The sequence below is a fragment of the Schistocerca serialis genome, chromosome 1, assembly GCF_023864345.2.
Source record: "Schistocerca serialis cubense isolate TAMUIC-IGC-003099 chromosome 1, iqSchSeri2.2, whole genome shotgun sequence".
Classification (NCBI taxonomy): domain Eukaryota; kingdom Metazoa; phylum Arthropoda; class Insecta; order Orthoptera; family Acrididae; genus Schistocerca; species Schistocerca serialis.
In genome coordinates, this window is record NC_064638.1 from 718,913,202 (window position 1) to 718,938,605 (window position 25,404).

General features: G+C 40.5%; 1 protein-coding gene and 1 long non-coding RNA gene across 2 annotated transcripts in view; one reads left to right on the forward strand and one right to left on the reverse strand.

Moving 5' to 3' along the window:
* LOC126481267 (USP6 N-terminal-like protein) overlaps positions 1 to 25,404 on the forward strand; it is a 284,510-nt gene that overhangs the window by 230,362 nt on the left and 28,744 nt on the right. The window contains exon 12 of the mRNA XM_050104896.1: positions 15,991 to 16,329. Within this exon, the coding sequence (XP_049960853.1) occupies positions 15,991 to 16,329 (339 nt within the window). The remainder of the gene's footprint in view (positions 1 to 15,990; positions 16,330 to 25,404) is intronic.
* LOC126481283 (uncharacterized) overlaps positions 1 to 25,404 on the reverse strand; it is a 302,682-nt gene that overhangs the window by 179,739 nt on the left and 97,539 nt on the right. The gene's annotated exons all lie outside the window — the stretch shown is intronic.

A 25,404-nucleotide genomic window follows, 5' to 3' on the forward strand; every position in this document is an offset into this window, starting at 1 on the left:
AAACCGCTTGGGGTTAAGTCGGGAGAGCGTGGAGGCCATGACATGAATTGCTGATCATGATCTCCACCACGACCGATCTATCGGTTTTCCAATCTCCTGTTTAAGAAATGCCGAACATCATGATGGAAGTGCGGTGGAGCACCATCCTGTTGAAAGATGAAGTCGGCGCTGTCGGTCTCCAGTTGTGGCATGAGCCAATTTTCCAGCATGTCCAGATACACGTGTCCTGTAACGTTTTTTTCGCAGAAGAAAAAGGGGCCCTAAACTTTAAACCGTGAGATTGCACAAAATACATTAACTTTTTGTGAATTGCGAATTTGCTGCACGAATGCGTGAGGATTCTCCACCGCCCAGATTCGTACGTTGTGTCTGTTCACTTCACCATTAAGAAAAAATGTTGCTTCATCACTGAAAACAAGTTTCGCACTGAACGCATCCTCCTCCATGAGCTGTTGCAACCGCGCCGAAAATTCAAAGCGTTTGACTTTGTCATCGGGTGTCAGGGCTTGTAGCAATTGTAAACGGTAAGGCTTCTGCTTTAGCCTTTTCCGTAAGATTTTCCAAACCGTCGGCTGTGGTACGTTTAGCTCCCTGCTTGCTTTATTCGTCGACTTCCGCGGGCTACGCGTAAAACTTGCCCGCACGCGTTCAACTGTTTCTTCGCTCACTGCAGGCCGACCCGTTGATTTCCCCTTACAGAGGCATCCAGAAGCTTTAAACTGCGCATACCATCGCCGAATGGAGTTAGCAGTTGGTGGATCTTTGTTGAACTTCGTCCTGAAGTGTCGTTGCACTGTGATGACTGACTGATGTGAGCTTTCTCGGCTCCTGTCGCCATTTTGTCTCACTGCGCTCTCGAGCGCTCTGGCGGCAGAAACCTCAAGTGCGGCTTCAGCCGAACAAAACTTTATGAGTTTTTCTACGTATCTGTAGTGTGTCGTGACCATATGTCAATGAATGGAGCTACAGTGAATTTATGAAATCGCTTCAATCATTTGTAATAGCCCCATACAAGGACTCTTAAAGTTGTAATTCAGAGGTCATGTTCTACTATCAGTTTCGTTCTAAAAATTCTTGACGGCAAAGTTTAAATGCAGGAGAGCTAAAACTTTTTCTGCGATTTTAACCAACTTTATTACGTTCATACAAAAATTACGAAAATTCAAAACTGATACACAACAGTGTTACGTGTAAAATATTGTGTGTCCGGAAAAGCGGCTGTTTAGAGGCTGTTACCGTGGGCATGGACCGATAACGGCAGATGTTCCCCTAGCGGTTCGCTGTGCCCGTATATAAATATAGCCACGGAGGCCGGTATTACACTATCAAATTTCTTTGTCAAAGATTTGATCAAAGATGTGATCCAATATTCCGTCCAATATATTTGACAAAGATCTTTAACGTAGCGGTACAAGGGGTCTTACACTGTCATCAAATTTTTCGTCAAAGTTCAAGAAGGCTGACAACAACTTGTTATTAACCGCAGCAGTTCTACGTACTCCAATTGCGTTGTGTGCACATGCGGAAAAGAAGTGGGGGAAAAAAATGGAACCATACATACGAGGTTGAGAGTCTTAAAAGTCCTGGGATTACAACTTGATAATAAATTCAGTTGGGAGGAGCACACCACAGAACTGCAGAAAGGCCTTAACAAATCTGTATTTGCAATTCGAGTGTTAGCAGACATAGGCAACATAAAAATGAAAAAGCTTGCATACTTTCATTCCATAATGTCATATGGGATAATATTTTGGGGTAAATCTTGAAGTCAAACAAAAGTTTTCAAGGTCCAAAAGCGTGTAATACGTATTATTTGTGTAGTAAATTCACGGCCTCCTGCAGAAACCTCTTCAAAGAACTGGGTATACTAACTACTGCCTCTCAGTTTATTTACTTCTTAATGAAATTTGTCGTAAATAATATATCTCTTTTTCCAACAAACAACTCAGTTCATACATACAATACTAGGAACAAAAATGATCTGCACAAGGACTTAAAAGCACTTACTTTAGTTCAAAAAGGGGTCCACTACTCAGGAACACTCATCTTCAATAATTTGCCAGGAAACATAAAAAATTTAGTTAGAAATAAAGATCAGTTTAAAAGGAGCCTGAAAGACTTACTACTGGCAAACTCCTTCTACTCCATTGGCGAAATTTTTAATAGAAACAAATGATGTATTTATTCATACTATTAGTATTGTTATTTCAGCTTTAAAAAAGTCGACATGTTCCACATCCACGAGGATCTCCTCAGCACGGATCTATGGAACGAAAAACTAATCTAATCTGGATGAAGCCGTGGATTTTACGGCGACACGATAAAAGCATTCAACAAAACTTGTTACGTGAGCTTACAGTGGAAGACGTCAAGTCGTACATCGATTACTTAAGAATGGATGAGCATACATTTCTGTATGTGCTCAATGAAGTGTATCCTCATATCACAAAGCACAATATTCACTTAAGAACTGTTACATCTTCAGAAGACTCCGATTCCTTGCTACAGGAGAGGGTTATGTTAGGTTAGGTCAGGTTAGGTCTCCAATCTTCTTAATCTATTTTTGTATTCAGGGTGCCTCACGTTGTAAAGCGCCTCATCAGCTTCAGACATCTCTATTAATTTTGTAGTTGTCGGCACACACCAATTGTATTTACCGGCAATGGTTATAAAAACACTACAGACGACAGAACGCTGCAGCGATGCTAGCGCTCGATGTGGTAACATGTCACATTGCAGTGAACAGAAGACAAGCGGTTTCTTTGATCAAATATACAGCGAGGCCCTAGATTTGATCAAATATTGGACGACACTTGACAAAGACCCTATTACACTATCAAAAATCTTTGACAAAGATATTGGACAAAGAAATTTGACAGTGTAATACCGGCCTAAGACTAGTCTTCACTGCGCACACAACACCGTACGATCCGCGTCAGTCAAACGCCGGAGTACGTGATGCCTCGGATGACGTCACAGCCAGACCGCAACTAAACTCTTGTTTTCGGTACAATAGGAAGTCCTGGTTCGCTTGGATTTCGCAGAAGTAACTGTTAGTGTGCCGCCCATAATGTTAACACATCCGCATGGCAAGTGGAGACAATTATTTTCCACTTTTATGGCGAGCAATTGTTTTTATTTTCAGAAGTCAGGGCGAAAGGCAATTTAATAGCAACTTACTGTTGAGGTCGCCTCTGAACTGCTCATAGTGCTGTTTAGGATAGAGAGATTTATGATTAATATTAACATAATGAATATTACAGTGTTGTGCATGTGAAACTTTACCAAATATATCTGTCAATTAGAACTCAGAATCTTCATTTATAATCATAGTCCTGATCCCGCTGAACAAATAGGGAACAAAAACATTTCTTTCAGTGGGCTGGACAAGAATGTGGACTTCTGAGAACTATGGTCAGTATGTTCACCATCGCTTTCTGACTGACCACAGAAATAGTTTCCAGGTTCTCGAAAAGACAGCGAACAATTTTTACAATATTCTAATATTTTCCTATGACTGCTGATCATTAATTCTCATTATTAACCCGCCGACCCATATGTTAAGTGTACTCATCGCACTTCACTTACCAGTATTGCTAGATGAGACCTTGTCCCAAAGTGAACTGAGGAAACAGTTTTTAAGAACGGAAATTTTTCTTGTGGTTGTTATACGCGCAATTTTATTTAGCAGCTTACCTCCTAGGCATGCGTGATGCAGAGTGAGCGTTGTTTAGCAGCCGCCATGTTCATGAGATGGGGAATCACTACATTTACATGCGACACATTTTCCGAAAGATGAAAACCGAATTTTGAAAACCATTGTTGCGTGTCATGTTTACATGTTAAGGTCTAAAGCGGATTTGCTGGCCCAGTTAAATATGAGGGCCCAGAAAACAGCTGCTACAGTTTCTGGTTTAGTGAGCACAATCGCTATTCTCTTTAATAAGACGAGGTGTAAACAGCTTCAGTCTAATATTTCTGCTTATCCTTCACTGTACGAAGAGCCACTCCGTCCATACTAGCTGAAAGTCGTTAAAAATAGACGAAACCTGACAGCCCAAGCGCGTTTTAAAACCGGTCGCGTTAACATGGGAGAGAAAATCGATTGCAGAATTGGAAAACCGACAACCAGAAGCGGATTTCTAGTATCGATTCTGAAGTGTTTAAGTGACCACCCAGAAGAGGTATTGGGAAGTCGGCTTACGAAATCCGGTTTTGGGAGCCTCATGTAAACGAGGTGAATGTTGACTTGGCTATACGGAGGTACTGCCAACCCCCAGGTGCGTGCTCTTTCAACGGAACGGATCTGTTGCTCGTATGTTTAAAAAAGTTGTTATTGTTTCATGTCCCATCGACTAGTTGCATTCTGTGTCTTGCCTGTCGGATACGTGTGGTCTGCGAAAATGTGTGAAACTGCTTTGTGTGTTGCAGTGACACAAAAGCGCGAAAAACCGTTAGAGAGCGGCGAGAAATCGAGTTATTTTGTTAGTTACATGTTCCATAGATAACTTGAACGATTCTTTTGTTGAAATGAAGTGGAAGTGAGTTTTAATGTTTTCAACAAATTCGGGAAAAAATCCATCGCTATTTCAGAAATAACATTTGAGTTTTCGAATTTATTGAAGTTCCTGCGCTGAGTGTACTAGATTTGCGGAAGCAGAGACATAATACGAAGAAGCAGTCCACTGGTATCACGACGAGAGAACAACAATCTTTTGGTTTGGGATGACGTGACGATTTTTCGAAGTATTGCGCGCGAAGGTGAATGCGCCGTCTTCGGGAATGAAGAGCCTACTATAATAAGGCTTTAACCCTTTGTTGCCTGACGGTACTTAAAAGTACCAGTAAGTTTTGACTCTAATTATTTTCTCGTGGTGCAGTTTCGTGATCTGAGAGCCCGTCGGTACATAACAGTAACTCTGCTCTACTGTTTCATAGATGTTATTGTGCAATACATAGACCTCTCTGGCGGTCAGAGCTTGAAATTGTTTTTCGCGCGCCGCTGTGAAAACAGGAGATTGTATGTGCTTGTTTCCATGGTGTTGCCTGAATTTGTGCGCAATTTATTGAAACTTCCGTTGAGTTTTCCATTGTACGTACTTATCTTCTTTGTTTTTTTATAATAGTTTGAAGCATTACGTTACAAGTGAATGAGATAAAGTGGAAAATATAAAGCGAACTCATTAGTACCGTCAGGCTGTGCGAACACTTTATTGTAGCAACAGTGCGTTACCTCTCACTAGTTGCTCTGTCCACTTTTTCTCACTCAGAAATCGGTAAATACATTTGCCTGTGGAACAATTAGAACAAACAGGAAAGGTTTGCCAGGGAATTTACCTAAAGAAAAATGTCTAAATCAAATCACAGAGAGTCATCTTTAGACCTAACAGTATTTCAATGGAAGGAAAATAAAGTAGTATATTTTGCATCAAACTTCCATGGCATTGAACAGAGCGTAGTGACAAGAAAACAGAAAGATGGAACTAGTATGACTATACCATGTCCAGTTATTGTATGTGATTACAATAAAAACGTGGGTGGTGTGGATCATGCACACAGATTACATTCAACTTATGGTCTTGACAAGCGATCAAACAAATGGTGGTACCGTCTCTTCTGGGGAGCAATAGAAATTGCTTCTGTCAATGCTTACGTCATTTTCAGTTATCTACATGGGGCACTGCCACTGCTGGAATTCAGGTGTGCTGTGGCACTAGGGCTAATGAATGAACAGCAAGTGCCAAATCTCAAAAAGAGAAACTCTGGTAAAGACGAAATAACTCTCCCAAAGAGAACGAAGGATAACTTTTCTGTTCCGAAGGATGTACGTCTTGGGCCGGCCGCGGTGGTCTAGCGGTTCTAGGCGCGCAGTCCGGAACCGCGCGACTGCTACGGTCGCAGGTTCGAATCCTGCCTCGGGGATGGATGTGTGTGATGTCCTTAGGTTAGTTAGGTTTAAGTAGTCCTAAGTTCTAGGGGACTGATGACCACAGATATGACGATGCGAAAAGTGTGCGAAAAATAAAATTCAGTCGAGACCACATTCACAATGTAGTACATGTAAAGTGTATTTGTGCTGCAGTGAGAAAAAGAACTGTTTCCTACAATTTCATGAGGTATCCGAAAATATGTGATATGTATATACTGTCAAAAATGTATAGCTAAGTTACTATGTATTGTGAAGTTGCTCTAGAATAAATTTACGCGATATTTAAAAAAAAAAAATTCAGAAATATCATATTTCGGTTAATTAATTTTCTAATGTAAAAATATTTAATATTTATGTGGAATAAGGTACAAGTTATAAAAATTGGAGCATTTTTCTGCGCATGTTGTGATTCTGTACATGGAGTCTGACGGTACTTCTAAGTACCAGGACAGAAAAAAGTTGTGAAAAATAAAATAAAATTTTACAAAAAATCCTACCGTCCTTTGAGGCCACAATAGCATAAATTCTGCAAAGAAAATGTTAAAAAGTAAATTTTTTCTTATGTCAGGAAACAAAGGGTTAAATGGTAAATGTGAGTGTTGTATAGAGTTTCTGGCTGGGAAATATCGCGGAGTGGGTTCGGCCGCCTGAAGTGTCAAATGACGGTGAATACTTGAGTTCTAAAAGAAATAGTTTCTACTGATCAATGAAAGACATTGGTTGCTGTTATGAGGTGTGAAACAAAGTAATTGAACGACAAAGACCGTTTCTTTGCAGAAAATGTGTAATCTGTGTAAAATTCAGGAATTAAGATACGAGAGAAATAAAAATTATTTCCTTTATGAGTCTTGATAACGCAGGTTGTGTCACAAGAAAAGTGGACTGACTAAACAGTTACTCATGTAACTAACTTTTCTTGAAGATCTGTTATAGACGACGGGAAAAAGTAGAATATTTATACAGCCTATATAACTCCTGAAAATTTTTAAAGTAACAATTCTGGATGAAATCGCACTGTTTGTTTAAAATGTGTTCTGGATACAATTTCTTGATGCTAAAGCTATCCATTCTTTTGCTGAAGATCGATCATACATCCATGATTTCCGGCTTACACTAGCACTCCGAGTAGTCTTCCCTTGATAACTGCACGTAACACTTACACGGCTCCGTCTTGCGTTTGTTGTGGAGTGTTTATTTTCAGTAATGTGTAGGGTTGCCATTCAATATATCGAGACCGTCAACTTTATGAGCCACCTTGTACCGACATCTTGACAAGATCCAGTTTTGTCCCGATTTTGCAAAATACTGTTACGAACTTGGCTCAAGTACTGAAGTAACGCCGTCTGTTAGTGCAGCATGTAAATGCCGCCTCAGATGGCTTTATTTATGACAACGAGTAAATGTTGACAAGGTCGTCTCACAGATGGTGTTTCAGGGAGTTTTATAAATACGTAAAAGGGGGAAAAACTTGCTGTAAAAGGTGAAATCTTCCGAAGAATATGGAGTACCAACTACTTCTGCCGCACAAGTTCCACGAATTTTTATACTGCGTGTTAAATAAAAACTAGTTATATTAACTAAATTTTTTACTTCATTCCTACATCCCCATCTCAGAATGTCCCGATGAGGTTCCAGCTAGTTATCGCAACCCTAGTAACGAGTGTACCGAAGGCCGTTATATTTTTGGGATTACGTACTCTCTTTGAAACTACACTCCTGGAAATGGAAAAAAGAACACATTGACACCGGTGTGTCAGACTCACCATACTTGCTCCGGACACTGCGAGAGGGCAGTACAAGCAATGATCACACGCACGGCACAGCGGACTCACCAGGAACCGCGGTGTTGGCCGTCGAATGGCGCTAGCTGCGCAGCATTTGTGCACCGCCGCCGTCAGTGTCAGCCAGTTTGCCGTGGCATACGGAGCTCCATCGCAGTCTTTAACACTGGTAGCATGCCACGACAGCGTGGACGTGAACCGTATGTGCAGTTGACGGACTTTGAGCGAGGGCGTATAGTGGGCATGCGGGAGGCCGGGTGGACGTACCGCCGAATTGCTCAACACGTGGGGCGTGAGGTCTCCACAGTACATCGATGTTGTCGCCAGTGGTCGGCGGAAGGTACACGTGCCCGTCGACCTGGGACCGGACCGCAGCGACGCACGGATGCACGCCAAGACCGTAGGATCCTACGCAGTGCCGTAGGGGACCGCACCGCCACTTCCCAGCAAATTAGGGACACTGTTGCTCCTGGGGTATCGGCGAGGACCATTCGCAACCGTCTCCATGAAGCTGGGCTACGGTCCCGCACACCGTTAGGCCGTCTTCCGCTCACGCCCCAACATCGTGCAGCCCACCTCCAGTGGTGTCGCGACAGGCGTGAATGGAGGGACGAATGGCGACGTGTCGTCTTCAGCGATGAGAGTCGCTTCTGCCTTGGTGCCAATGATGGTCGTATGCGTGTTTGACGCCGTGCAGGTGAGCGCCACAATCAGGACTGCATACGACCGAGGCACACAGGGCCAACACCCGGCATCATGGTGTGGGGAGCGCTCTCCTACACTGGCCGTACACCACTGGTGATCGTCGAGGGGACACTGAATAGTGCACGGTACATCCAAACCGTCATCGAACCCATCGTTCTACCATTCCTAGACCGGCAAGGGAACTTGCTGTTCCAACAGGACAATGCACGTCCGCATGTATCCCGTGCCACCCAACGTGCTCTAGAAGGTGTAAGTCAACTACCCTGGCCAGCAAGATCTCCGGATCTGTCCCCCATTGAGCATGTTTGGGACTGGATGAAGCGTCGTCTCACGCGGTCTGCACGTCCAGCACGAACGCTGGTCCAACTGAGGCGCCAGGTGGAAATGGCATGGCAAGCCGTTCCACAGGACTACACCCAGCATCTCTACGATCGTCTCCATGGGAGAATAGCAGCCTGCATTGCTGCGAAAGGTGGATATACACTGAACTAGTGCCGACATTGTGCATGCTCTGTTGCCTGTGTCTATGTGCCTGTGGTTCTGTCAGTGTGATCATGTGATATATCTGACCCCAGGAATGTGTCAATAAAGTTTCCCCTTCCTGGGACAATGAATTCACGGTGTTCTTATTTCAATTTCCAGGAGTGTAGTTTTAAATGAGCGTCCTATCTGACCTTTGTAATACTGATCACAATCATTGCAGTTAATTTTATACACACCTGAAAGCGGGACTAGTCACATTTCGGCACATTTTTCGTATTGAAGACATAATATTAAGGTATTGTTGTTTGAAAAACTATTCTAACGTTTGATTTTTCTAAACACTGCAAAATTTTGTGATATGTTGCCGTTATATGTCGTAGCAACATAATTAGTTTTTGTTTTTCGATACCATGCGTGAAAAGTCTACCTCCGTTTTTCGTTGTGATTCATTTCGTTTTTTAATGTTGCTCAAGTGTTAGCGACATCTAATTTTTTATAATCGTTCATTATAGTGATTTGTTTCAGTATGTCAAGGTCTTATATATTTCATTTTATTTTTATTATAGGCACACTTAACACTAAGTCATGGAGGCGAAAAGTGTTCTCTTTTTCACCTCGCATCTTTTATTTTTCAAGCTTATTTCCAGCGTTAGTGCTGTATGCCTTTGATATTACTTCCATTATCAAATGGTCATTTAGAATATGTTATCCATATTCTCCAACACCCTTCCCATATTAATGACCATTCAGCTGTTGATACTTTTATCATCCTCAAACTGGTTTTAACATATCTTTTTTACATATCATGTTTAATCCTGTTTCATACAGTAAAATTAGTTTTTAACTGTGCACCTCTTTTTGCTCTCTAGCATTGTGTTTCGCGAAACACTGGTGTTCCGCGGGAAGTGAATAAGTGCTCCGCCAACAACTGTTAATAACATGACGTTTGCTTCGACATTTTGACGATATTAATTTAACGGATGTACATTTCATAACCTACTGCTGTTGGCGCCACAAAACGAGATGTGCGCGTGGTTAGCGCTACCAATATCGTTACGCATTTCTTCCAATTTATATTCTTTATGAAAATAGGCTATACTGTGCTGCCGCCATTAACTTTGTCCCTTCCTCTTATTAATAATGGTAGATAGAAGTTGGAAGTCGTCATTCTTGGAATAACTGCCAGCCTATGCGATCTAACAGTTTGGTTACGCGTTGTCCACCTGCCTACGTGTTAAATAAATGTTCAAGATGTCATCCAATTTCTACTCATTGATTAAATGTGTTACAACAGCTTCCATATAACTCGCTCCGTAATCATTACTACAAATAAACTCCACGTCTGAACAAGAACGGCTCTAGAATCCACTTACACGAAACCTAGCTGATCTGTATGGAGCGTCTATATTGTCGACACAGAATGAAGATGGCAGAAAGCCGTTTTACCATACCTCCAACCCATTCAACAACTGCGATTGCTTTGTATCTATTTCCTCTGTTGCCAGCATTCTGCGCAGAAAAGGGCTAGCTATAGTGGCAGCACAACACCGTTGACAGTTTTGCTTATACATTCTTCACAAATCTGATTAAAATACATAAGTAAAATACCTGTGAAGTGTTCAGCATACGGACGTCTAAATTCTGGAGAGAATTAATCTGCGGAAATAATACGTAATTCACAAGTACGTATGTGTCCATTTATTGATCAAAATTAATCAAATATTTATATTCGCATTGCTAAGATGACCTTCGATGGTCTGCTTTTGATCGGTACGTGTGAAAGGAGTGGGCTGATAAACTCATCCGAACTGAAATAAATTAACGTTGGGATGGCAGTAATAATTTTTCTTTGAATTTTATTTCTCTTTTATACATAGAGTAGAACGGGCAGCACACGTGTATGTTTGCTACATACTTTTTTTTTTTGATCGTGTCTATTCCAATTATGACATGAGGTGGCGGCTGGGTACGGGAGACTTCGCTAGGTATAGCTAGCAATTTAATACAATTAAAATATGACACTCAACGACCATATCACCGTGGATAAATGCTATGAACTAATGAAAATTATCTGTTGGTAGGTCCGCCAATGCAAAGAAACAAAGCGGAACATCTTCCATTCCCCAGTGTTTATTAATCTCCGTTTGCTTGTAATTGTATTGTAGAATTTGGTGGAACATGTGCCTATATTTTAGAACCAGATTTGGTAACTTGAATTATACCATCCTACACTCGGATGTTTTTCCTGCGTTTTAAAATGGCTTTCTGAGGTTGACAGCAGTTTTTAAAATAAGGTAGTTGGTACTAAAATTTACACCCGTAGGCCTAATCTCATGAGTTTTGGAAACAAATGTGGCTTATGGTTTGCAGTCAGAAGCTCTGCAATGGACAACGATAAAATATTATGTATGAATGTGTTTTTTGTTAACAATAAGTAATACTTCAAATGACAAACTGTTCAGCAGGTTGCACATGGAATTTCTGTCAAATATTTGGTATTTTATTTTTTCTGGATTTCAATTAACCATAATTACCTAATAATACTATTTCAAGACGATCAAAGATCTTTCTGCTGCCATAGAGAGGGAGTTAATTTACCGACTAAGGCTCTGCAGAGAGTATGCACTGCAAATGGATGAATCCACAGATGTCACAAGACTACTAGTATCTGTTCGTTATACGTTTGATAAAAGAACAAGAAGATTTACTCATGAGCAAAACAACAGGAGAAGATATATTCAATTGTATTAACGATTTCATTATAAAACATGACATCAGTTGGGAGAAGTCTGTTGATATTTGCACAGATGGTGCTACAATCATCGCAGAAAAAACGATGGGAGCTGTGTCATGTATACTGCAGGTAGCTACAAGAACCACCAGCACTCACTGTATTTTGCACAGGCAAGCTCCGGTAATAAATAAGTCTGCTGATTTAAAATATGGCTTGGAAGAAGCGGTCTAAATGATAAACTATGTAAAACCTTGACCACTGCAGTCTACATCGTTTAAAATTTTGTACGGCGAAGTGGGTAGTGTTCTGTGTTTATAAAACTTGAGTTTGAATACTTATTTCTCTTATTCCTCTGTTCAGTACCTTAATTAACTCTTTTATTCTAAGTGTGCATTTTCTGTAAATATGAATACAAAAGATGGCTGAATAATCAAGCGACCGAATATCAATAAAGAACCAATCAAATTATAAATCAAAAGAAGGTTGATTTGCTCTCACGATCTGACTGGTCATACGCTGCACTTCTTCTCAGGTACCATCACGTGGCGATACCTCAGGGGAGTGTGATAAGGCCGCTCTTGCCCTCTGTATACAAAAAAGATCTGACTGGTAGGGTGAGCAGTAGTCTGCGACTGTTTGCCGATGACGCTGTAGCGTACGGGAATGTGTCATCTTTGAGTGATTGCAAAAGGATACAAGATGACTGGGATAGAAGTTGGTGTCGTGAATGGCATCTTTCTCTTAATGTAGAAGAATGCAAGCTAATGCAATTCATTGGGAGAAACAATCACGTAATGTTCGAACAGAGTATTAGTGGTGTGAGCCGGCCGGGGTGGCCGAGCGGTTCTAGGCGCTACAGTCTGGAGCCGCGCGACCGCTACGGTCGGAGGTTCGAATCCTGCCTCGGGCATGGATGTGTGTGATGTCCTTAGGTTAGTTAGGTTTAAGTAGTTCTAAGTTCTAGGGGACTGATGACCTTAGAAGTTAAGTCCCATAGTGCTCAGAGGCATTTGAACCATTAGTGGTGTGAGGCTTGACACAGTCACGATGGTAAAAAATCTAGGTACAATGCTGCAAAGCGATATGAAATGGAGCGAGCACATAATGTCAGTTGTAGGGGAAGCCAATGCTCGGCTTAAGTTTATTAAGAGAATTGTAAGAAAGTGTAGCTCATCTATACAGGAGAGTACGAATAGACCACCACTGCGACCCATTCTTTAGGCTGGCCAGCGCGTGCTGCTAGAGTGTTGGGATCCCCACTAGATCAGATTAAAGGAAGACATCGAAACAGTTCAGTCATGCTACTAGATTTGTTATCATTAGGATCAATCAACACCCGAGAATTACGAAGATGCTTCGTGATCTCAAGTGGGAATCCCTGGAGGAAAGACGACGTTCTTTTTGCAAAACAATATTGGGAAAATTTAGATAAGAGGCATTTGCAACTGACTCCAGAATGATTCGACTGCCACCACTGTACATCTCGCGTGTGGACCGCGGAGGCAAGATAAGAGAAATTAGAGGCATAAAGACAGAACTATTTTCCCCGCTCGATTTGCACATGGAGCAGGAAAGGGAATGGGTACAATGTACCCTCCACCATACAACGTACTGTGGCTTGGGGATTATGTATGTAGACGTAGAAGTCTATGAATACAGCTTATATTATTCGGCAAGCAATTGATAAAGTTCCAAAAATTTCGGGCGAACTGCCGGATGTTTGCCACAATATTTCGGCGCAGAGTCTTCTGGCCATCTTATGGTGATCACCTGAAGATGGCGAGAAGACTCTGCGCCGAAATATTGTGGCAGGAAGTTACAAACATCCAGCAGTTCGCCCAAAATTTCTTGGAACAATATGTACGCCGGAAAAGTTTTAAATCTCACAATTGATGCAGTATTTAAAGTGAAGAGTATCGCTTTATAAAATTTCATGTAGCTCATCCGAAGTTATACTTTTTTGGATGATTACACTTCCATGATAATATGCTGCAATTTGTCTATCAATTAATTCTCTAGAATTAATTTTCCGCTCCGCAGCGACGTGTGTTTTGAAACTACGTGGCACATAAAAACTGTGTGCACTCGAACCCGGAGCCTTGTCGGAGCGTGCCTAGAGGGCTCAGTCAGTGAAAGCATAGACGAGGTTCTATGGTTCGAGCTCCGGTGGAGCGCACATATTTAATCTGCCAGGAAGTTTCAATGAAATTCTGAGTACGGCAAATTTGCCTGGTTATTTCCTTGTCAGAAACGGCCTATGGTGAATTATTGCTATACACTAAATGTGAGTTAATGATGAAAACCTGGACTCAAACTTCTTATCTTACGCTACATTATCACCAGATGAACGTTTACGTTTAACCCATGGCTCTGAAATGAGGTTGGATGAGAGTTTTCAGTCAGGTGGAAAATTATGTGATATGTGTAATTATTGTTGTTGTTGTGGTCTTCAGTCCAGAGACTGGTTTGATGCAGCTCTCCATGCTACCCTATGCTGTGCAAGCTTCTTCATCACCGAGTAACTACTGCAACCTACATACGTCTGAATGTGCTTAGTGTATTCATCTCTTGGTCTGCTTCTACGATTTTTGTCCTCCACGCTTCCCTCCAATTCTAAATTGGTGATGCCTCACAATGTGTCCTTCCAACCGATCCCTTCTTTTTAGTCAGGTTGCGCCACAAATTCCTCTTCTCCCCAGTTCTATTCAGTACCTCCTCATTAGTTACGTGATCTACCCATCTAATCTTCAGCATTCTTCTCTAGCACCACATTTCAAAAGCTTCTACTCTCTTCTTGTCTAAACTATTTATCGTCCATGTTTCACTTCCATACATGGCTACACTCCATACAAATGCTTTCAGAAAAGACTTCCTGACACTTAAATCTATACTCAATGTTGACACATTTCCCTTCTTCAGAAACGCTTTCCTTGCCGTAGCCAGTCTACATTTTATATCCTCTCTACTTCGACCATCATCAGTTATTTTGCTCCCCAAATAGCAAAACTCCTTTACTACTTTAAGTGTCTCATTTCCTAATCTAATTCCCTCAGCATCACCCGACTTAATTCGACTGCATTCCATTATCCTTGTTTTGCTTTCGTTGATGTTCATCTGATACCCTCCTATCAAGACACTGTCCATTCCGTTCAATTGCTCTTCCAAGTCCTTTGCTGTCTCTGACAGAATTACAATGTCATCGGCGAACCTCAAAGTTTTTATTTCTTCTCCATGGATTTTAATACCTACTCCGAATTTGTCTTTTGTTTCCTTTACTGCTTGCTCAATATACAGATAGAATTGCATCGGGGTGAGGCTACAACCCTGTCTCACTACCTTCCCAACCACTGCTTCCCTTTCATGTCCCTCGACTGTTATAGCTGCCATCTGGTTTCTGTAAAAATTGTAAATAGCCTTTCGCTCCCTGTATTTTACCCTGCCATCTTCAGGATTTGAAAGAGAGTATTCCAGTCAACATTCTTCTTGAAGTCTGAGGGCATTTGGTCTGCCTCATACATCTTGATCACCAGATGGTAGAGTTTTGTCATCGCTGGCTCTTCCAAGGCTATCAGCAGTTCTAATGGAATGTTTTTTACTCCTGGGGTCTTTTTTTGACTTAGGTATTTCAGTGCTCTCTCAAATTCTTCGCGCAGTATCATATCTCCTATTTCATCTTCATCTACGTCTTCTTCCGTTTCCATAATACTGCCCTCAAGTACGTCGCCCTTGTATAGACCCTTTATATATTCCTTCCAGCTTTCTGCTTTCCCTTATTTGCTTAGGACTGGCTTTCCCTTTGAGCTCTTGATATTCGTACTTGTGGCTTTTCTTCTCTCCAAAGGTCTCTTTAATTTTCCTGTAAGCAGTATCTATCTTACCCCTAGTGATGTATGCCTCTACATCCTTACATTTGTCCTCTAGCCATTCTTGCTTAGCCATTTTGCATTTCTTGTCGATCTAATTTTTAAGACGTTTGTATTCCTTTTCGCCTGATTCATTTACTGCATTTTTATATCACCTCCTTTCATCAATTAAATTCAGCATTTCTTCTGTTACCCAAGGATTTCTACTAGCCCTCGTCTTTTTACATACTTGATCCTGTGCTGCCTTCACTGTTTCATCTCTCAAAGCTACCCATTCTTCTTCTACTGTATTCCTCTCCCCTGTATTTGTCAATCGTTTCATAAAGCTTTCTGTGTAACTACCTTTTGGCAGTTTCGCTAGTTTTAATTTACATATGTATGGTACAAATAATACAGATTTCGTATTGAGGAGCTGTAATTAGAAGAACATGTAAGAAATATTATTTTACTGGTGCCACTGTTATAATTATCAAAATGTATTGTTTGTTTTCGCAGAGAAAAAGATTCTGGCGATATGGATTTGGAAACAGAGGGTATTCAGCCAGAAACGAGTGAAAAGAAAGCTGACATTTTTGCTCCCAGTGACAGAGAAGAAATTTGCACTTGCGTCGCGACAAAAGAGATGGCTGGCGAAGGTGTTAGTGCAGACGTTGGAAAAGAGGACGTTAATATTCCGTCCGAAACTGAACAGGATCGGATAACTGAGAAACAGCCTTGCACTTGTGAACAAAAGGAGGAACACATTGAAGAGGAAGTACAACCGCCGTGTCCTGAACCACCAGCAGAGACAAGTGTTGAGTACAGGAACATGCTCCGCCGAGAGGAAATGTTTAGGTACTGGTATTTACGTGCCTTCTTGCGAAATGCAATTTCTCACACTGTCATCTATATTTAAGTTTTATCTTAAACCTCTGATCTGCATGAAATTTAAATTGCTTGGACTTCACTACGTTAAAATGGTGCTATAGCAATGAAAAAGCTTATAGACAAAAAAGAGAAAATACTATTTTGCCCACTTGTGGAGACTCCTCACTTCACGGTATTGTTCCATGAAGCCTGAAGTACGCGCTAACAGCAGCTCAGTTTTCCGTAGCGCATGTCGCACATTGATGCTGGGCCCCCTCACTTGGTTACTTTCCGTCACAATTGTGTGTCGAGCGCATTCCAATATTCCAGGCCTGTCACTTGTATTGTGGGGCGGCGGTTAAGTTTTTGTAAAAATTAATTAAATCTGCTGATTGCTGGATAAATGCTTGCAAGTTGAATCAGTTTCAGGCTTTTAGAATGTTGTTAATTCTGTCTTTCGCCGTTCTCAACACTGGCTCTCTATTTACTTCTTCGCACCCAGAAAGTGATTTAATAAAACATGGAGCCAGTAATTAGAGATCCTAGTGCCCACTTCAATTGAGATACCATTATAGCTGCAGCTTATAGCTCTGAAGAATTAGGAGATTGTCCGGGATTTCTAATCAAAAACGGTTTTCCAAAATAGTTGAGTATATTCTGAAATTCACTGATAAAAAAACACAAGTATCCCTACAACCTATCTAACAGAGCAGTTCAGAGTCTAATGCGCTGATGCAACTATAAATGTCCGAATTAAATGTTAAAAGGAATGCTCGCCATAATTTGATGAAAATACTTCATCAAACGCCACGCTAAATATTTGGTAGAATGTCTGTCCCGCGACGGCACGTGAAAACGCGACAAGCCGGCCGAAGTGGCCGTGCGGTTAAAGGCGCTGCAGTCTGGAACCGCAAGACCGCTACGGTCGCAGGTTCGAATCCTGCCTCGGGCATGGATGTTTGTGATGTCCTTAGGTTAGTTAGGTTTAACTAGTTCTAAGTTCTAGGGGACTAATAACCTCAGCAGTTGAGTCCCATAGTGCTCAGAGCCATTTTTGAAAACGCGACAATACGCAAACTGAAGCTAGATAATGAAAATCATTCCAGAATTAACACTTCACATGAAATGTTTTCATGGTTCCGCGTATCTCTAGTAACTTAATACGGCACCCGAGACTGTTTGTAGCAGTGACACTGATGCGACGCGGCTCCCGACACAGATGGCGTGTCATTTAGCGTCTGGAGAGAACTGGGGCCTTACTTCCTCGCGCAGCGTCCTTATATATAAACCCGCGGTGCGGACGGCGAAGGGAACGCCTGATCAAATCGGTTCTCTCGCCTAGCCGCTGGGCTAGTAACGCACCACTTCAAGTTACATAATAATTTATAGCTTCTTTGGCTGATGGCCGATGAAGCTCTTAATTTAAACGTGCATTCAGCACGCAGGTAAGTATTGATAATAAAATTTTGACGTGGCCAAGTTAAATGTTCTGGTCGAGAGAATTAATTAAATTACACTGCACGCAGTAGATGAGCTCTGAACTGGCCCTTTTGAGATCCGCTATCGCTATAATTTTATAGGTATTCAAAAGAAACTTTACACGTCTTCATAGTCATAGCGGACCTCCAACCTATTTAAATCTAAACATCCTAGCCTTATTTATTAGCCTACTTAATCTATCTTGCTTCCTTCAGTTTTGAGATGAAAACCAGAAAATCATGAATTTCCACTAAAATCTTAATTTGTGAAATCCAAAGTACTGTTTTTATTAAATCATTATGAAAGATGAATCTAAATATAAATTTTGAAGTCTCTAGCTCTTTTCTGTTGCGCCAATGATTTTTTCAGAAAAACGTCCAAATTTCGAAAATGACTTAAGTTATCGAACTGATATTCAACACACATTAATTTAGTATTATTCCTGACATGCTAGAAAAGTTTTAGGTCATTTGCTTGATTTTTAAGGTATTGCGCAACATTTATGACGTCAGAGCTAGTTACAGCAGACTGGCTGGCACACAATGGAAACTGATGTGAATTTACTACAGCGTGAGTAGGCTGCTTCCCTACATCACCCTCTACTTAAATTTTTTGTTTATGAATGTTAATGAATGAAAAAAAAATTTAATTACAAAAGGGGAAGCAAGAGTACAGTTTAACTCCCTATAAAAAAATCAAAATTGGAATATAAACCTGTAGAAACATTAAAGAAAACTGATTACCTACATTAATTATTTAAATTGTGGGCATGTTCACTGCCTTTTTAAACAATGTCATTACTCAAAATTTTAAGCAAAGTCAATGAAATATTGTGGCATACATATTGCCTTAGACAAACAAACACATACAAATTGAAAAATTATGAAAATCTTAGCTCCATTAAATACATTAAATACATTTTTACATACACAAATTCAAAGAAAATAACATGATACATAAACAGATGATTATCTCTTAGCAGTCTTTTCTAAACCTGAAAGAAAAGTTCACAAATTTTACACACGTGGTTGTAGCCGCTTTGGCTGGCGTCCTACACTACCATTCACAAGGGTAGAGGAGGGGAAGTTGCTATGGTGTGCGTCCTTCACGTTCTCTCTAAATTACATGGGGGAAAGGGGAGGGGTCACTGTGAGTTGTGTCCACGTCACTCCACGCTTTCACGCAGCTACCAGGCTGCCATTATCTGGTTTGTCCTGTAGAACAAACAAAAAGAGTGCCTCAGACTCTGTTCACTTAATATCTAAGGGTGGGTCACAATGAAATGGGGATATATACATTTTATCCTCCAATATTTTGCTGGAACAAAGTTAACCGAGCTTTTTCAGTATTACTCTCACGGTTACTTAACTGTCATAAAATTGGTAAACAAATGGCTCAAAGCGCCGTTAGTCACGTACTAGAGAAAATTAATGTTCAAGGCATACAATCATGAATCATATTTAATCTGAATTTATTATTTCTGGGCCGGAACACTGAACCAATGCTCGGTACATTCCTGATACATTTGTATGTTAAGCACTTAACTGACTCATCTTTGATTACCTTATTCTTAGAGTTAGTATGAGTATGATTAGTGGTTGTTTTCTCAGCTTCTTTGTACATGTGAGTAACTTTTGGTAATAGTACAGTTGTGAGTGTTCAAAACACACTACGTTTAGTTGACTACTAAATCCACTTATTGGTCCTCTGCTGTTGTCAGTTCCACATCTGCAATTAGGTACTTACTTACTTTGAAGTGTATTTATGCTGAGCTAAAATAATGTTTTACGTCTGCCATTATGTTACTTATTTACTTTGCTAGTGTATGTATTTATTTAACACTCACTCTATTAATATTTAAAGCATAGGATAGCATATTTATTTCATATTCTAAGTGTATTGCAGCTGATCAGTTTGCTCACTTGGCAATCCATTTCCACTCGATCGGACGCTGAAACCTCAGGTAGTCTCTCTCAGACCTACCACTAAAGTGCATCAAGTAATTATGGACGAGCGTAATGCTAAATTCCTTAAACCTATAGGACACCATGAGCTGCTCTGTCTCATCTAACATAAGGGTACCTATGGTCCCATTCACGCCTCCAACTCATAACCTCAATACGTGTAGGTGTATCCTGTCACACACTACACTAAATTAATGGCCAGCTCCCACCTTATAAATACTTCAGGGACGTGTCCTTCACGTCTCAACCACAAACACTACTCAATTCTATTACGCTGCCATTCCTTGCTACACCAGGTGAGTGTAATCTTACAACTTATCTGCATATTTTTCCTAACACTAAGCAATCTCTTTTACTATTTCTTAGTTAGCTCTAATGCATACACTAGGTTTCACTACCACTTCAGATACTGCTTGTACATGAATTCATATATCTCTTTAAATTACTGTTGGTGGACCATTTCCAATAAAACAACACTTTGTACTTACTATATTACCAGGGTACTATACATAATTGTTACTCAAATACATTTGTATCTTAATTACGTCATACTTCTCTATTGTTTGTCACTATTAGGTCTGTCACATTAGGTATTTTACTTCACTAATCGGTAGATAGAATGGTTACATAACTCATGGCTTGATAGCCATGACAGAAAATTTTCATGTCTGGAAAGAAAAGGTCGAAATTTTTGTGGATAGAAAAGATGAAGAGTGAGTGAGACCTGAAAAGGAAAGAAGATCTCACACAGCTGGGACTGCACAGCTGCCACACTGTGTAGAGGTTACAGAACAACCTCCTCCCTACAGCATTCATTAGCTTAATGCTGGCTTGATAGTCATAACGGAAAATTTTAGTATTTGGAAAGAAAAGGTCCAAAATTTTAGTGGATAGGAAAGAGGAAGAGTGAGTGAGACCTGAAAGGGAAAGAAGATCTCACACAGCTGGGACTGCACAGCTGCCACACTGTGTAGAGGTTACAGAACAACCTCCTCCCTACAGCATTTATTGGTTTAATGCTGTATTGATAACCATACCGGAAAATTTAATGTATGAAAGAAGAGGTCGAAATTTTTGAGGACAGGAAAGAGGAAGAATGAGTGAGATCTAAAATGGGAAAGAAGATCTCACACAGCTGGGACTGCACAGCTGCCACACTGTGTAGAGGTTACAGAACAACCTCCTCCCTACAGCATTCATTCATAACCTTTGACCACGCCACGTCGATCTGAAAATACTTCATGATGCCTTTTTAGAACCTGTCTCAGTTCTTCCTTTTGCTTGTCTGAAATCTTATAGATTTCCTGCAATTTAGCTTTTATTTTGTCTAAAATAATTACTTCTTCTTCTTCTTCTGTGTTCAGCTTACTGTTACTAAGATTAACACCTTCGTCCCAATACCTCCTATTTCTCAGAACTCGTATAGGCAGTTCCCAAGTTCCATCATCAGTTACTACATGTTTATCACTAAAAGGGACTGTAATTACTCCGGTTATTGGCAAGACCATTTTTAACTGGCTTCTTTCAAAGTCAACAACACTCTGATATTTTGACAAGAAATCTATGCCAATTAAAACCTCAATACTGAGATTGTTTACAATTAAACATGGATGATCAATTAAATTACCATTAATGTTAAAGGGCAGTAAAGCTTCTTGCTTTACCATTTTTGACACTTTGCCAGTAGCACCAATTATCCTTAGTCCTGATACCCTCATTACTGTAAGCTTGTCTTTACCAGATAATGCATCAAAGAAGGACTGAGATATTGCACTCACCTCACTTCCACTGTCTAAGAGACAACGTACATTGATACCCAACATATTCACTATTATTATAGGGTGGCTTATTCTAGGTTGTACAGGTAGTTTCTCAAATTCATCTAGTAGTTCCTTTTGGATTTGTCTCCAACTAAAGTGATCGACATCTGTCTTCATTACATTTAGGTCACAGTGTGTAGGGGTTTCCTGAATTACATTTTCAGCTGCCTTTTCCAGTCGGTCTATTAATTTTAAATCGAAACACCGCACGACTTCATTACATTTAGTTTGCTGAACATGACACAAATTACTGTAGTCTGAGCGATTCTGCGTCTCCAGACCGGGCATAACACTAGTTACAGCTAAACCACTTTTACCATTATCGTCGGTTTCCTTCTCAAGTGACAACTGGTCACAGCTACTGGGTTCATCGACCCTCAACAGCCTACCCTCTACATTTTCACTTATCTCCTGTCCTAAATCTATTAGTACATTATCAACATCCTGCACAGGCACTTTAGATAAGAGCACATCATTCTCATCGTAAATATAAGCATGAATTTCTTCTGCTTCTTCACCTGACAATTCAGTATTTTGTAGCTCGTCCCTATCGTTACACTGCTGCGCCTTCTCTTTCTCTTCCCACTTAGAAAGCGTCTCTAACACAGTATCTATCAAATACTGTGAGTGATCTAATATTTCTGTTGTATCCTTAGATGCTACCGACACTTCATCCACATGTTCAGTTTGAGTATTCTGATCTGTCTTACCAATTCCCTTAACTACTGGCTTAGGAAAAGTAACCGCCTGGTGAGCGCCAGTGTCCTCATAGACGGGAACTAGTTTTCCTGCCTCGGCCTACTACTGTTTCCTTTATTTTCATTATAGTTGACTGGCACAGCATTACTTTCCGTACTGTTGTTTACATGCATATTTCTGTTTGGAACAAAATTATTATCCCTTGGATGCCATTGTTGGTTCTGATAATTATTTCCCCAATTCCTACCTCTCTTAGGATGGCGAACACCTACTGTTCTTATGTTTACATTGCCATTTTGCTCGTTCCTAAAATTACTATTATTGTTATTGGCAATTCGGTTATTACGTGCTTGCTCCTCATTGGCAGCAACACGTTCTACACGTTCCAAATACTCAATGAAACGATCCAGATTGTCTCTAGGGGCTGATATAATTCTAGTTTGCCAATACCATGGCAGTTTGGCTTCAAGACCTAGTATAATCATTTCTGGTTTTAGCTTTTCCGCCAAATGTGACAAACGTGAAATCCATGACCTAGCAAACTCTTTAATTGATTCCTTGCCTGCATTGAAGCGTTTCCCACTCCAAAATTCTCTCAACACTTCATTTTGCTTATTGCTAGACCAATACTCATTAATAAAAGCTGTTTTAAATTCCGCTAATGTTTTACACTTTAACATAACATCAGCTGACCAAAGCATGGCGTCACCTGCTAAATGACTTCTAATAAATGAGATTTTCTCTCGTTCAGACCAAGTTGGTGGAATCACATCTTCAAAATCGTTCCAGAAATCTAGCGGATGGATATTTTTATCTGGATCGAACCGCAAGAACTGCCGACACCCGATAAAAGCGGCGTTTGCAGCTACAACTTGTTGTATACTACCATTACCAGAAGTTACTGAAGCTACTTTACTCTCAATGTTAGCAATGTTAGTACTGATATTTTCTACTTTCATTTCAACATTATCTACTCTTTGCACAATATGAGTAGTATCAGTTTTGATTGCATCTACTTCTGCTTGACATATGTTTACTTTGATATTAACATCTTTAAATCTATCTGAGCACAGTTCAGATTCCGCCTCGATCTTTTCTGTTAACTTGTGCTCCAGCTTCGCATCTTCCATTTGGAAGTCTTTGCGAACCTCAGCAACTTCGGATTTAACTGTTTTATACATTTCAGAAAACTGTTGAGCAACCTTTTTCTTAATATCTTCATGATTGTAATCAATTTTATAATTCAAACTGTCTAGATCCTCTTTCAACTTATTGCAACCAGCCTTGAAGGTATCGTCCATTACCTCCAATCGTTTATTAAAATTTGTTTGGCTGGCCATAATTTCAGACTTTAATTCAGCGTTACTGCTTTTGACCTGTTCACTTATTTCAGACTTTAATTCAGCATTCATTCTAGCATTACTGGCTGACATTTCAGCATTATTGGATTCTAATTTATTGTTCATTGCCTCAAACCGCATATTAAAATTTGTTTGACTGGCAGCTATTGCTTGTAATATAACATTTAGATCAACAGCCCCAGCATCTTTGGGTTGCTCACTAGCTGGCTTTTTATCACACTCAGGCGACGAAAAACTAGCTCCAACACCAGAATCATCAAAACTAAATGAAACTTCTGACTGATTAGTCATATCTAACTTCTCCTTCTTAAACTCTACCATCTCTGATGACTGTTTCATTTTTAATTCATCAGAGAAACTATCATCCAATAAATTTACAATTTCTACTTTCCGCTTTACTACAGGGGTCTCTATTATTGAATCATTGCCCTTTCGCACACTACTGTCAGGAGACAATACTTCATTTTTCATTTTAACATTACTATTTTCATGCATGTTTACACTTGAACCGTTGTCTGAATTTACAATTCCCTCAACAGACATAGGTTCTAATTTAAGTTTAAATTCAGTTTCTTTTGGCGGTTCCATCGCCGACAGTCTTTTAGTGCAGGTTAGTAAAATTTTTAATAGCTTTCCACTTAACTTAGTTCCTTCTGCACGACGTATGGCGTTGCCGGCGCGGTGTACCAGGATTCCTGATGCGACGTGGCACGTTGAACTGCAGACGGCTCTCCGACGGCTGTTGTGTGTTTGCGTGGCCCGCAATTGCAGGCTCTGCGCCGGCTGCTCCAGCGGACGACTGCGGTGCGGCGAGACTGGCTTCTCGCGATGCCGGCAGCACCGCTAGACTCAGTGCCAGCTCCGTCAATCCAGATGCGTTGTTAATCCAATTGCGTCGTCCACGTGCACACGTAACACATTCACTGTTCTATACTCAGTTGCGTGTCGCATTTCACTCGCGAATCCGAATAGTTAAAAATCACTTTCACTTAGTTGATTTCCCGGCCGATGCACCATATGTGGGGCGGCGGTTAAGTTTTTGTAAAAATTAATTAAATCTGCTGATTGCTGGATAAATGCTTGCAAGTTGAATCAGTTTCAGGTTTTTAGAATGTTGTTAATTCTGTCTTTCGCCGTTCTCAACACTGGCTCTCTATTTACTTCTTCGCACCCAGAAAGTGATTTAATAAAACATGGAGCCAGTAATTAGAGATCCTAGCGCCCACTTCAATTGAGATACCATTATAGCTGCAGCTTATAGCTCTGAGGAATTAGGAGATTGTCATGGATTTCTAATCAAAAACGGTATTCCAAAATAGTTGAGTATATTCTGAAATTCACTGATAAAAAAACACAAGTATCCCTACAACCTATCTAACAGAGCAGTTCAGAGTCTAATGCGCTGATGCAACTATAAATGTCCGAATTAAATGTTAAAAGGAATGCTCGCCATAATTTGATGAAAATACTTCATCAAACGCCACGCTAAATATTTGGTAGAATGTCTGTCCCGCGACGGCACGTGAAAACGCGACAATACGCAAACTGAAGCTAGATAATGAAAATCATTCCAGAATTAACACTTCACATGAAATGTTTTCATGGTTCCGCGTATCTCTAGTAACTTAATACGGCACCCGAGACTGTTTGTAGCAGTGACACTGATGCGACGCGGCTCCCGACACAGATGGCATGTCATTTAGCGTCTGGAGAGAACTGGGGCCTTACTTCCTCGCGCAG